The sequence below is a fragment of the Acipenser ruthenus genome, chromosome 9 (assembly GCF_902713425.1).
Source record: "Acipenser ruthenus chromosome 9, fAciRut3.2 maternal haplotype, whole genome shotgun sequence".
Taxonomy (NCBI): domain Eukaryota; kingdom Metazoa; phylum Chordata; class Actinopteri; order Acipenseriformes; family Acipenseridae; genus Acipenser; species Acipenser ruthenus.
The window spans coordinates 49,722,434-49,735,981 of NC_081197.1; the positions used below are offsets into that span (position 1 = coordinate 49,722,434).

Consider the following 13,548-nt stretch of genomic DNA (forward strand, 5'->3'; position numbering starts at 1 on the left):
CAATCCCACAACCAAGCCAGCTTTCTTTTTCACCCAGGAACTCAAGAGTGGATAGCAGCAAGCTACCGTCCTCTGGAGGACAGACTAGCCCTGCAGGTGTCCCCCTTCGAGCGCACTGGGCGCCAGGCCAGCAGGTTTCGCTGCAGTACTAGATATCGTGTTTTAAAATGAAAATACATGTATGTGTTTCTTTCTGCTCAAACTGCTCATTTGAGACCTATATAGTGAAAAGATGTGCATAGTGATAAAAAGTCCTCTTATATTTTAGTCTTGACCCAATCAATACAGGAAATCAAATACCCAAAACAACTGTTACGTTTAATTAACAGACGAAATGATACCACACAAACAAAATAACAAAAAAGCATTGTAAACAAAGTCTGTTTATTTGAGAAGCTGTTCACTTTAAATGTATAGTGCTTCAGGAAAGGTAGACTGAATGTTGCCACACAACTGAGAAACAAAGCAGATGCAGATGCTGTATTTCTTGATTGAACTGATCATGTCACGTTTCCATATGCACCACGAAACCAGTCTGTAAAAATCTCGTCACCCGGATTACCTCCAAGTTACTTGAACCTGATTATCTTCTGAAGTGTTTTGTAGGTATTGCATATACTGTAGAATCATTTACATATTGTGTAGTCTTTTCTATTACTCACTGACACTGTCTAAAGCGTTGCACTATTGTTGCTGTGTTTTATGAAGATGGCCCTCCATAGAGAATGTCATACAAGTTGTCAGTCTGAGTCCTAAAGTTCTTGTAGCAGGATGGAGAGCAAGAATAGAACATGAAGGGCAGATTATTTATTCCAAATATCTTCTCACAAGGACGGATAATCCGCAGTCCTGAACCATAAAGTGTCCCTTTGCAGCAGTCACACACATTGACGCTAATGACAGAAAAATAACATAACAAATTGTTATTTATTCATACACATCAATATTGTCAGAGAACACGTTTACAATATTCATTTTACATATTGTTGCTACGCCCTACTTATTGTGGCTATTTCTTTTGAACTTTTTCTATGCTAGTTACCCCTATGTATTGCATTGGTTGACTTACTCTCTGAACAAAGTGCAAAAATCTGCAAATCTGATTCTTTGCTAACTGTGTCCCTGAGCTCTTTTTTGTCACAAACTGGTTAGATACTGAGATTTAAGCAAATGCAATTCATAGAGATACAACGCTGCTGAGTGATTTTTTAAATTATTATTATTTTTATCGTATCATTTTGGAATCTACCTTGCATTCATACAAATCCAACGACAGAATGATGGGGTGAATTACACTGTTCTACATTATGCTGCGTTGCTAAGGAAAGTCGAGGTTTATATTCAAACGCTTTCTTTTCCATACACAGTGCTGTGGTTAGTTCACTATATTCCTTGGTCAATTCTTAGAAATAAAGAATACTCACTTATTCAGAACTTGCTGGATATCACTAGGGAGATCTCTGTAATACTGGCCAAGGTTATTCTGTGCAAAGGTGAGGGCTGCCAGGTGGAGGAGTCTTTGTGGCTGGTTCTGGCTGTTTTCCTCCCAGAAAAGGGCATGCATATAGTTATTCGAAATACGCAGCTGCCTAATAGGAAGACTCAGAGCTCCACAGGGTAGAGCACACAACTCGTTCCCCTCCACATTTAGACACTCCAGCGCTCTGCAAATGAAAAAGAGATGCCTGAAGTCATCCACGTTTTGCTAATCTTGTATTATGAAAGATGTGATACATATACTTATTGTGTAGATCATAAAAATCACAATTACAGTTTTTAGCTAAACGTTTCAGCACCATGTCTCATGAGAAAGGCTGCTCCCAAGTTATTGACCTCATCGTTAATGTAATTATCTGAACACTCTTATTGATACAGTATATGACTCATAATACCATTTGTAAACTGTTGATAGCTGTAGAAGCATTCTTTCCATGTAAGAGAAAGGGGAAAAAGAGCAACTATGCATGCTTTTAATAGGTTAAATTATTAAATATTCCCTGTGGTACTATGTTTTTGTTATTTGTGATTGAGAATGGGGACAGTCATTGCTGCATTTGTTATCATGAGGAGACCATTCTACATTGACTGGCCAAAAAAAACTGAGAATGCATGTAGACAATCCCCATTGTTTTGCTCCTCCAGTTGAACAGGGGGATACCATCAGGACCTAAATGGTTGTTCTTCTAATCAAGAGAGGTGCATTTTCTTAGGTCACATATCTGGGCATCTCTATGAAAGAGTATAACTTTGAAATATACTAATTATGGTTGCTTTTGTCCAATAAAAAATGATACCTGAGGTTCCTAATGTCATTGGGGATAAAAGTAATCTTGTTGTAAGAGACATCCAGCAACTGCAGGCATGGTAAAAGAAACAACCTGCAAAATCAAGACACAGTTGCTTACTGCTATATAATTGGCTGAAACAACCTATGGCACTATATAAGAGGAAATCATTAATAAAAACATTTTCATCAGTAACACACATACTGTGCCTTAAGGCACTGTTTTTCAATTGTGTCCTTCATTACAAATGCTAGTTGCAGATATGCACAGTTGAAAGGCCGCCGCTATCTACAGGGCATTTGTGTCCCCTAACAAGCGATATTTATTGACAACACGCCATAATACAGGAACAAATGATCACTGCACTTTATCTGGTAATAAACCTTCCTCTTTCTTATTTACAACTCACTCTATGTAAGCTGCCCTCAGTCAATAAACTTCAATTTAGTCACACACTCGGTATGCACATGCATTCCCATTCGCGTCAGTACACTCCATAACCTGACGGTGAATATTACTTTACAGTTCACTATTATTATTTAACTTCTCCAAATAATTACTCCTCCTCTGTGACTTCTATATTTCCTTAAGGTTGCTATTTAAATGCTTGTTGTTCACCCTAGTCCACTTCTGTCACGGAAAATTATTCAAATGTATTTTATGTGTGCCCGCACAAAGTGGGGTGTAGCCCCGTCAATGTTTTTGTTCTGCCTACCCTTGTCCCCTCATCAGAGAAAGTCTGGCGGAGCTGTCATGAAAATGTTGCCCCCCTACAGCACCCTGTAGTCCCAAACAAGTCACGTGATGATTTCGTTTTGCGATTTAGAGAGAACAGTTTTGTGCGGTTTTTTATTAATATTTAATTGTAATGTTGATACTTTTCTTGCTTTTGTTATTTATCATCTCTGGGTGCTCTACATTTGATCTGCGTGTGATTAAATACATCACCTTTACAGTAACAAAATTACAGTACTATCTATCTATCTATCTATCTATCTATCTATCTATCTATATATACACAGTTGATGACAAAATTATTTGGGCAGTTAAAAAAAATTAGCAAAACCACAAAGAAAATGATTTCTTTCATTTCTAATTGTTCTATTGAAAGATATAAATTAGAGATTCAGCTTTATAATAAAACAACACATTATTACATAGCATGCATAAAATGAAAAATAACAGCAGCGCTTTATCCCCATCAGGCATGTGTGCCTGGGAATGTCAAAGCTGCTATCAGCTATCAGTGCAGCCAGGTTCCTGCCTACAGCCTGCCGATTCAGGTTTTTTTTTTTTTTTTTTTTATTTTAGAGTGACCAGTTTGGAATGTGCAATTATGTTTTTTTCTCCTCACCACAGCGAGTCTCCACACAGCACAGACGTTCTGAGGTCATGTGAGCGTCCTCCGATCTCACAAGCCTAAAGCCAGAATCACTTTTACACCGAGCAATCCAGAGCCGAGGTGGGCGGGCTAACGATCCTGGAGAATAGAGATCAGTACTGCTTTTTATCCACTCTGAATTTGCTCGGTGTCTGGCCAGTAGGGTTCGCTGTTGCGCAATGAGACGGAGTCCCTGCCGTTTTCCCATCCCCCACCCTGGAAGCGTCAGAGCCAATGTGACATCCCATTCGGAGTCCCCAGCAAAGTTCAGCCCTTTTGCACAGCCCAGATGCGAACTGGTGCCGTCCGTATGACTCATCCTGCACTCCCAGCGTCAGCACTGTAACTGGATGAGCCACTCGGGAACCACCGAGAAGACCGTGGAGATGGTTTCCTGCGTGGGTTACTTTCCAGGGTGCGTCGTCACCTCTCTAACAGAGGATGATGGAGAAGAGCACTGTGCAGGAGTAAGGGACACAGAGCGCTCTGTAGAGCTGCTGGAGAGACGTTTCTCCAGCGTGCACTTGGAGAAAGACGCACAAAACTCACAGAAACTGCAGTTAGTCAGTGCCTCCCTGGCACGCTCTGGCCACAGGCAGGAAGAGCATCTGCTGTGCTTGTCCTCAACAAGCAGATTGTCCTTGCAGGGATAAAACCCAGGCAAGAAGCAAGCAATACAGTGTATAGTTTATACAAATGTACAAGTGCTGCCTCAATCTGCTTATAGACCGCAACCAGGCGGGTCAAGCCCCAAACAAGACCGGTTTGGTACCAGACCGGGGACGTAAGCACCAGTCGGTAGCGGGTCAGAACGGGGATAGTACGGGATGGTACAGGGTCGCTACCGGTTTGGTGACTTTAGCATTGGATCGGTAGGGTGCGGCACCGGGACTGTACCGGGTCATTTTGGTACTGGTTCGGTGACTGTAACACACACGTGACTGAGGGAAGCCTGCTTGTTAGAGGACTAACAGCCTTCACAATGGTGATGCAAAGCAGCAGCAAGGTACTGTGGAAGAGACTGCAAGCAAACTCAACCGAAGCGTGTATCCTGGCCCAGCAGCTGTGTGTGCATTTCTGTAAAAAAAAAAAAACACAGAAAATACAACAGGAGAAAAATATTCCCTGGGAACGAGTGACACAAGGCCGCTGCGGGATGTAACAAACAACAGGCTGTAGTGCAGAATATACTCGCAATTATTATAATTTTTTTAGCCTATTATAGAGTAAATAAATTATCGCATAAATGATGTAAAACACAACAACACGTACTTATCTGATACCAGGCATTGTTATCATTGCAGCTGATGGTTCCACAAACAGCTTTTGATGTAGGTGTTAAGATCTCAAGCTGAAACACAACCCATCGACATGTATCTTTGTTTTTTCAGACTGTTAATATAGGTAAGATGCCAAAGAGGGACCTACTCAACGACTTAAATGATGCCAGCATTTTGAGCAGCCATCATTTACTGTATATCAATTAAATTGTCCCCTCTTAATGCAAAGGTTGAAGCCATCAACAGTATTTTCTCATGCCAGTGCACATTTTGAAATCCCAATATATTTCAGCAGTAAAAAGACAATGTAAAATCAGTTATTTACCCAAGAGGAAGGGATGAAATCAAACAGAAAGAAATGACGAATGTTCTCAGCTTCTTGAGCTTGTGAATCCCTTCAGGAATCTCTTTAATGGGGTTGTCTCTTAGTTTCAACACTTCTAAGTGCTGGAGATTAAACACCTTGAAAGAAATTTAAAAAATCAATTTTTAAATTACGCACCACAGTACAAATAGAAACAGTAATAAGGGTGATGGAGTCATTGTGATGGGGTGCAGCCTATTTTGTGGTGGTTTGGGTTTTTTGTTTTGTTTAGAGTGGATGTGAGTGAGTTTGGGGTGTGGTTCAGTGAATTTATGTGTGAGGAATGTGTGGAATGTGCCTGGGCTAATGAGGTGCGAATTGCCCATTAGCCCAGGCACCTGTATAAAAGGGAGTGGTTGGGTATGTTAGGGGGAGAGTGTTTGTTAGGAGGTGAGTGTTTGTAACAGAGAGAAGACGTGTGTTAGAGAGAGTGTGAGTGGGTTTTTTGGGTTTGTTTAAAGCCTGTTTTGTGTTTGTCTTTTTGGTTGGCCATCGTGCCTTTTTATTTGTGTTTTGTTAATTAAAATGTTTTGGTTTCACTGCACTTTCTGTCTCTGAGTCTTCCCTCTGCTGCTATCCTGCCACAGTCATACAGTCAGGGTTAGGGTTAAAGTTTGCCTCTTGGCTGTGCTAAGTCACTGGTCTTCACTGTGGGAGTATTGCATTGGCTCAGGCTCTCCCATAGGTTAGGGAGACAAAACGGGACGGTTTCTCTTCATCGTGCTACAGTGGACCTTACTGGCCAGGTGCCTGGTGAGCTCAAGCAGAGCCTTTGTCTTCAAGACAAGTTCCTGGGTGTAAAGAGACAAATGGCTTGGTCTTGAGGTCAGAAGACGCCCACTAATAGAAGACACTCCTGAGCTGTGTGAGGAATTGCTACAGTGAGAGAATGTAGTTGAACATTCTACACTGGGTAGTAAATTCCAATGCACTCTACAATAACATAACAGTCATACTGTGTTGCACACTGTCTTGTCAGGAAGAGAAGTATTCTTTGTTGTTCCTCTTTACAAAGTTAGAGAATGAGCAATCGTGGCCTATTGCCTATTCAATTTAAGAAGAGGCTCACATGCACAGTTAGATAGATTTCCATTAATGGCAATATTTAAATAGTTTTATTATTTAGATCATGGTGTGAACCTACTATAAATACATAACATTTTGATCCCCAAGTCATGGTGATAAGAGCACAAAAAAACTTAAACAGTCCCACTGGGCTGTCCGAATGGTAAGTGTCCTGGCTGTGCGAAGTCACAGGTCAGATGTTGTGAGCTCAGTGCACAAAGAAGTGGCAAGTATGGAACTTTAGTAACACAAATCTGTGCTGTGTTTGATCAGAACCAAGGCATATAGCTTCATCCTAAGCTGTAGTATTACATGGCTAAAGTTACAAGTTTAATAGTATAACTGCATGGTTGACAATATATTAACGTGGTTTGGATCAGATTGTTGCTGTTGCTGCACAATACATTAATGGCAATCTGTGCTCTGATTGTCTGAAATGATCAATGGCACTGTAGAAGAAATGATGAATAAACTAATTTTAAGTAATACACACATACTATGCCTTGTGAGGCTGAGAAATCTTCCTTCCCCCATTGCTAAGAATTGTAAATTGCCCTATGTTTAATCAAGAGATTTCCCTACTTTTATAAAAGCAGCCTCTAGTATTCATCTGAAATTAAGATTATGCAGTGTTTGTTGCTTTAAATGGGAAACAAAGAAGCACACTTGGACTGACTCGTGCATCAGAAGCACTAATCTTTGTGCTTTGATGAGTTGTCAAAAAGTTAGGAAATCACTAAACCATAGTCTCATGTTGAATGTAGAAGAGATGGTTAGACAGAGAGGCACCATTATTATTTGTGGAAGAAAACAGATTAAAAATCATTAAACTCAAAACCAATGTTTTATAATAGACTCCAATAAAATCAATGCAACACCACACAGAATTTACTGTACCATATCATGCACACTAAAAGTTATCTTAGAAAGGGATGGTAAATGCTGTGGCAATTTGTATTTACTGTATCTACATGATTCTAGTTTTGTTTTATATGTGTAATACATGTACTTTCCATAAAAATCAATAAATATTTCAAGGATAGCTCTGTATCTTGTAATGCCATCCCCTAAACAATCTTAAATGGTTTGCTTTTGAAAACCAATAGGACATTTGATGAAGAAGCCTTGAAAGAACTATTTGTCCATATGTTTTCAGTTTTGTCACGTACTTATATCAAATGAGATAGGGTAACTATTATATATCTGCTGTATTATTGAATTGTGGTTTGTCACACTTGAACAAAAATTATTGTATTTCTTGCTCTTATTGTATGACTTGTTTTGTAACACTTGAATGTATTTGTATTTGCTTGCGATTGTAAGTCGCCCTGGATAAGGGCGTCTGCTAAGAAATAAATAATAATAATAATAATATATATATATATATTTATAACAGTGTTACTTTAGCCAGCAAGCTTCTCATGTATTAGTATAACTGCCCAACATTTATAGCATCTGAACAAATGTAAGGTAAATGTAAATGTAAGGTAGCCACATTTTGTAAAGAGATCATCCTGCATAAATTCTATGGCAAACATTCACATAAATTCTATGGCAAACATTCAACTAAAGCCACTGAAAAAACACTTCTAGTCTGTCATAGAAGTTTATTTTAGCATTACAACATATACCATCATTGGATGTTTTTTTAGTTATGGTTGGAAAAGCTACACTATTAAATGGTCTAATAATATAAGCTAATATGAGCTAATCCGGAGATATCAGGGAACTGTGTGGGTAAATGGACACAATTCTTGACAGATAAAAATGAGTGTCTCACCTCCACAGGCAAGCTGTTTAAATTGTTAAAGGAAAGGTTGAGGTAGAGCAAGCTGTTAGCTAATGGTGTCAGATCAGGAACTTGAGATAGAAAATGAGCCTGAAAAAGAAAACAATCCATTAAAGAATATTAAATTAACTTGCATTATCTACAAATTACCTACATAGTATACAATTATACCCAGAGATAATGTCACTACTGTTTGCTTTTTTATTTCAGCAGTGGAGTGTACATGTATTCAAGTGTCTGAGAATCAAGAGAGAAAGGAACAATATGTATTTTCCCATATAAAAGTAAAAACACAGTAAAGTGTAATAAAACATAGTGAAAGCATGGTAAAGCTTAAGTAGGCATTGTAAAGCACAGAGAGGTATGGTAAAGCATATTAAAAAATGTGGCAAACCATAGTAAAGGTAAATGCATATTATAACTATGGAAAAAGCATGGGAAAACTGCAAATATGCTGTTGTAAACTTTTATAAGGGTAAGACTTAGTTTCTATAAAATAATCGTGTAAATGTAATAGCAATTACTTTCTTTGTAAATGTACTGAACTTGGAAATAAACATTTCAGACAGTCATCACTTTGTACACTACAATTAATAATCAAGTTCTTAAAAATTAAAACCCTGTAGCCTGTATTGCAATAAATTAATTTACAATAATTCCCCATACAAGGTGCTTTCTGTGAACAGAAAAATGAAGTGAGATTTCCACCTACGGCTGGCACCATGGCATGGTTTCACTTCCATGAGCTTTTTCTGAAGAAGAATAATGACATAGGTATTGATTTTAGGAACCTTGATCACTGCATGCACTTTATCTCATCTTGCTGTTGAATTAGAAATGCCTGTTTTACCTTTCACAGCAGAAAAAAACAGGCCCTATTGTGTGCATGTCTGCAACCACTTCCTCTTTCTATGTTTTCATTTTGCGTTATGTTACTTCCTTTTATTAAACCATAAACATATTATCAACTGGCCTTGAAAAACAGAACCAAATTTCTTTATGAAACTATGTTGACTTTTGATGTTCAATTCCCATTTAGGTCTAATACTTACATACACAATGGCCACAATGTACTGCTTGAAGTCATTCATCCAGAACTTTCAACACCTGGGCCTGGATAAAATCTAACATCTTCTACAGAGCATTACAGTGATATAAAATCACCATGGACAAGTAAGGCATGTGAATGGGTGTGACACATTTAATTACACAATGGCCAAAAAATGAAAATGTTGAAAGGTGGATGAAGCAACACTTGAATGCCATGACCGGACCTGTGTTTTATAATTCATGAATGGGAAGCATGACATTTGAAATATGGATTGCTTTTGTTTATACATTATCACAAACAGTATCAATCATACTACAGGTTAACCAGATAAAAGTTACTACAAGCAGAAGTTGTTTGTCAATGTCTTTTGTGTTGTAACTTTATACTTACAAAAATATTTTTTTAAACTTGAGCGAAAACGTAATACAGTATATCTTACCTTAAGATTAAGTAAAAGCCCTCCTTGCACCAGGCTGTCTAGTATTGCTAGCTCTGCCGGAGTAATGATCCCACACTTCTCATCATTCAGGACACTGTTATCATTCAGTACACTTTTAGTTACTGTATGAGTAGATAATAAATTGAACAATCACATGAAGTACTATGGATTGATAATTTGTATCTTATAAAAACAATTCTGGTAACTTATAGTACAGTAGGATTCTCTTTCATTTTTACATGGCATACCACACTTATGAGGTTTAAAATGTGAGCTGCATTTAAAACTAATAACAGGGTAGACACCATGTTAAAATGCAAATATAAAGGCAGTTTCTCCATCTTTGATAATATGATTTGCACATTATCGACGTTATTCAGACATTTTGCTTTTACTTAAAGCAAGTTAATCCAATCCCTATTGTAGTTACCCATCTAGTGTTTGGAACTGTAAAAGCATTGACATGATCAACTATTTAAATCCATTATTGTTTTCGGGAACAAGGCAGGTTATAATGGTTCTGGAATTGTCCATTCCTCTTTAGCGTGTTCTGGCAAAAACTAAAAGCATCTGCTAGGTACAAGCATAATAACTTTTTACTTAATTATTTATTCACAGGAACCCCAATATGTTTTAAGGTGTAGGGTAGAATTCATTAAGGTTTGTTACGATGATAACCCATTTTTTAAAAATAGAAATCAAAAGACCATGTGTGATCTTTATAAAGCTTTATGCTTGTTTTGTTTATGAATAATGCTAAAGAGCAGATGCAGATTCTGCTGCAGCACTTGCCAGCATTTTGTCTGTCAGATGCCTGTCTTTTACTATGGAAAGCTGAGCTCTCCTCTTCCTCAGCATTGTTCTCATGCATTTTCTCTCTCATCAAAGCAGTCAACTCTAAAAAAAGAAACAAACAAAAAAGTGACACCAAATGCCCCCTGCCCCCTCTCCCACACATGTACTATTTTATGCTAAGAATGCATGCTTCAGTAGTCATTCTTACACTGTAATTAATTAAGCCCACAGTTTTAAATTGATTGATTGAATGAAAACAAAATCCCACAAATGTTTAAACTCTATCTATAGACTGCGTTTGTTCATTGACAAAAACTGAGCGCTAATGTATTTTTGATTAGAAGCACAGACCTAACAGGTCATGCGTATTATCTTAAATTAAATCAAAACAATAACATGTGCTGTGCCAATAACTTTGTCACTATATAATGCAAACTTACCATAGACCATCTGTCTTTGAGGGATTCTTGATGAAGCTACAGGGATGGATTTGCTGGACATTACTTGTGTGTTTATTTTAGACTGATTGCCCTTATGGAGCTCACCCTTCTCTATCAGCTTTTTGTAGGTTTGGCGCAAATGTATAACCTCTTTTAGATCCTTCTTTTTAAACATTGGGCAGGATGTCGCGTCTAACAAAAAATCATCCAGCGTAAACTCAGGAAGAGACTGGAAGCGAGGCTCATCCCAAAGAAGGTGCAGAAGATGAACCCTGGGAGGATTTGGAGGAGGTCGGGAGGGAAACCCGCCAGGGCCCAAGGGCTTAAAAAAAAAAATCATCCTCGGACTGTGGAGCGCCTTATCGTGTCGGTTGTAAAGCTGGTGGCTTGCCCTATTGCCAGATTTTGGAATTGCGCTTGGTGCTGGTGCAGAAGGTCCAAATAGTGAATCTGAAGAACAAAAGTAGGAAAGAAAATAATAAAAATGAGTACATGATTTACTTCCTAACACTACCACTAATGTATTTGAATGAGAATCGTTCTAAAAGTTTAGGTAAGCACTGGAAAGTCCAGAGAGTTATGATAAAGCATATTAAATTAAAAAAAAACAAAACATGGAAAACCATGGTAAACTATGGTGAATGCATAGTATAACTATGGGAAACACATGGAGAACCTACAAAATTTACTGATCACTGCACTCTACAAGGAAAACCCAGAGAGTAGAATTTCTGCTGGCTCTACTATAAAACAGCCAGATATAAATATTGACAGTTATTAGTTATAAGGGGAAAAGAATAAAAGCAGTGCAATGCATATAGCAGAATGTGATAACATGTGGCAAAGAAGTGATTCAGAGCACATTGCTTTCCCCAATACCAATTATCAATAGATATGTTAATTCAAATTCCATACAAATTATATATTTTTTTTTTATGGATACACCCTTTTGCAATGATGTTCTGAAAACTGTTCTGTGTACATACTGAATGTGTGTACCTCTCCCCCCCTCCCCTCTCTTTCTAAGCTTTGGTAGAGAAACACGGTTACTTGCCCAGAGATGAATTTGCTGTAGGTTCTGGAGAAGGCTGCAGAGGTGGCAGGATCTTAGGTGGCAAGGGCCTCCTAAGGAGTTTTGAATGTTCTGGCATGTTGTAAGTGACATCAACACACCTTCATCACATGTCCTAAGAAACAGGTAAAAAGTGGATCCAGTTAGATTAGCCTTCTACTTCAAGAGCAGTTTCTGACCATAATATGACCTGTCAGAATTTATTACCATTTTTTTTCCCCCCATTGTTAAAAAAACAGGGGTAGCAATGTCTGATGGAGAGGCAAAGCTGTAACATTTTGCTAACGGAAGCAAATTCTGATGGGGAGGCATATTGTGATGGTACACCAGCCCTTACAAATGTTTCTCATCAAAAAAGCAAAGTGTAATAAATTACTGAAAGCATAAGAATTGTAGTCCAGAGGGGTATAGTAAAACATATTTTAAAATCATGGGAAAAAAAACAAAAAACACTATGGTAACATAATTGCATATGAGAAAACCATGGGAAAACTACAAAATGATTGTTCAAATTTACCGTGATACATTTTTAAAAAGGGAGTCTCTCAGCATATAGTGGGACCTTAGCAAATCAAGGTCATTCTGTTTTCAAAGGATAGCCTTCGCAACGTACAGTCTACTGCATACATTATAGAGTTATTTTCAAAACTAAGTTAATGGATTTTGATTACGAAGCTACATAAACTGTACTCACTTTTATTATAATCTAAAGTAATAATACGCTTTTTTTTTTTTTTTTTTTTTTGCTTTTCAAACAGTTCATATTCAGATTTGCCTTGAAGTAATTAGGCATACAATGTTATTAACGAAATAACGAGTTACTAAGTCTAAATAACGACATAGTAAGTAAAAATAACGAAATAGTATGTTGAAATAACGAGATAATAAGTCGAATAACGAGAGAATAAGTCAAAATAACGAGATACTAAGTCAAAATAATGAGATCGTATGTCAACCTTAATGGAAATTTAAAATGTATTTCGGGTTTTTTTGTTTTGTTTTGTTTTTTTTGGTGGCGCCGGAAATGGGCTTCCACAAGAACCTGTAAAAAAAAAACACTCAAAAGGGCGTCTTGTTTTAAAACTAATTACTACATCGCTGTGGTTTCTCCCACCATATCCCAGCAAACACTGTTTGTAAACCCGTCTTTAAGTCAGAGTGCTATAATAAAAGTAATTTCACAAGTAATATAATATAATAAGAAAGAAATGACTAGGGTGTGGTGGCCAACAACCCCAAATAACTTCCAAATAATCGCTAAAGAAAGAAGAAAATAGAACTTTTAGGTTACCTACCTGTTCCAATAACAATTGAATGTTATTTTAAAAAATGCTTATCAATCTTTCACAAAGTAAAAATGTGAAAATTAGATTTTGTTACGACTGAAAACTTACAGATATTGTAAACAGTCCAATGTTTTGTGCACGTTTCTGGTCTGCTGGAGTCCTTGGAGACGGCCCTAGCAACGTTGACGATTCGCACTAAACACCAGCCTACTCTGAGCTGCCTGATCGACAGCTCTGCCTGCGATTGTGCAGAGCAAATAACAGGGTGGCTCTGCCGGGTACAGACGAGCGGTACATCTGG

General features: G+C 37.8%; 1 protein-coding gene across 2 annotated transcripts; it reads right to left on the minus strand.

The window, feature by feature from the left end:
* Window positions 1-365: 365 nt before the first annotated feature.
* LOC117405481 (leucine-rich repeat-containing protein 63) lies at window positions 366-13,548 on the minus strand. Of its 2 annotated transcripts, none has more exons than XM_034008574.3 (10): window positions 13,356-13,548; window positions 11,944-12,076; window positions 10,890-11,339; window positions 10,447-10,551; window positions 9,655-9,776; window positions 8,156-8,254; window positions 5,272-5,408; window positions 2,295-2,378; window positions 1,425-1,664; window positions 366-893 (listed from the first exon to the last, which is right to left on the minus strand). In XM_034008574.3, the coding sequence occupies exons 2-10, from the start codon at window positions 12,038-12,040 to the stop codon at window positions 701-703; spliced, it is 1,527 nt and encodes a 508-aa protein (XP_033864465.1). In that variant the 5' UTR covers window positions 12,041-12,076; window positions 13,356-13,548; the 3' UTR covers window positions 366-700. The 2 variants fall into 2 exon arrangements, with proteins under 2 accessions (XP_033864465.1, XP_033864464.1); XM_034008573.3 differs by having other exon boundaries at window positions 13,257-13,548.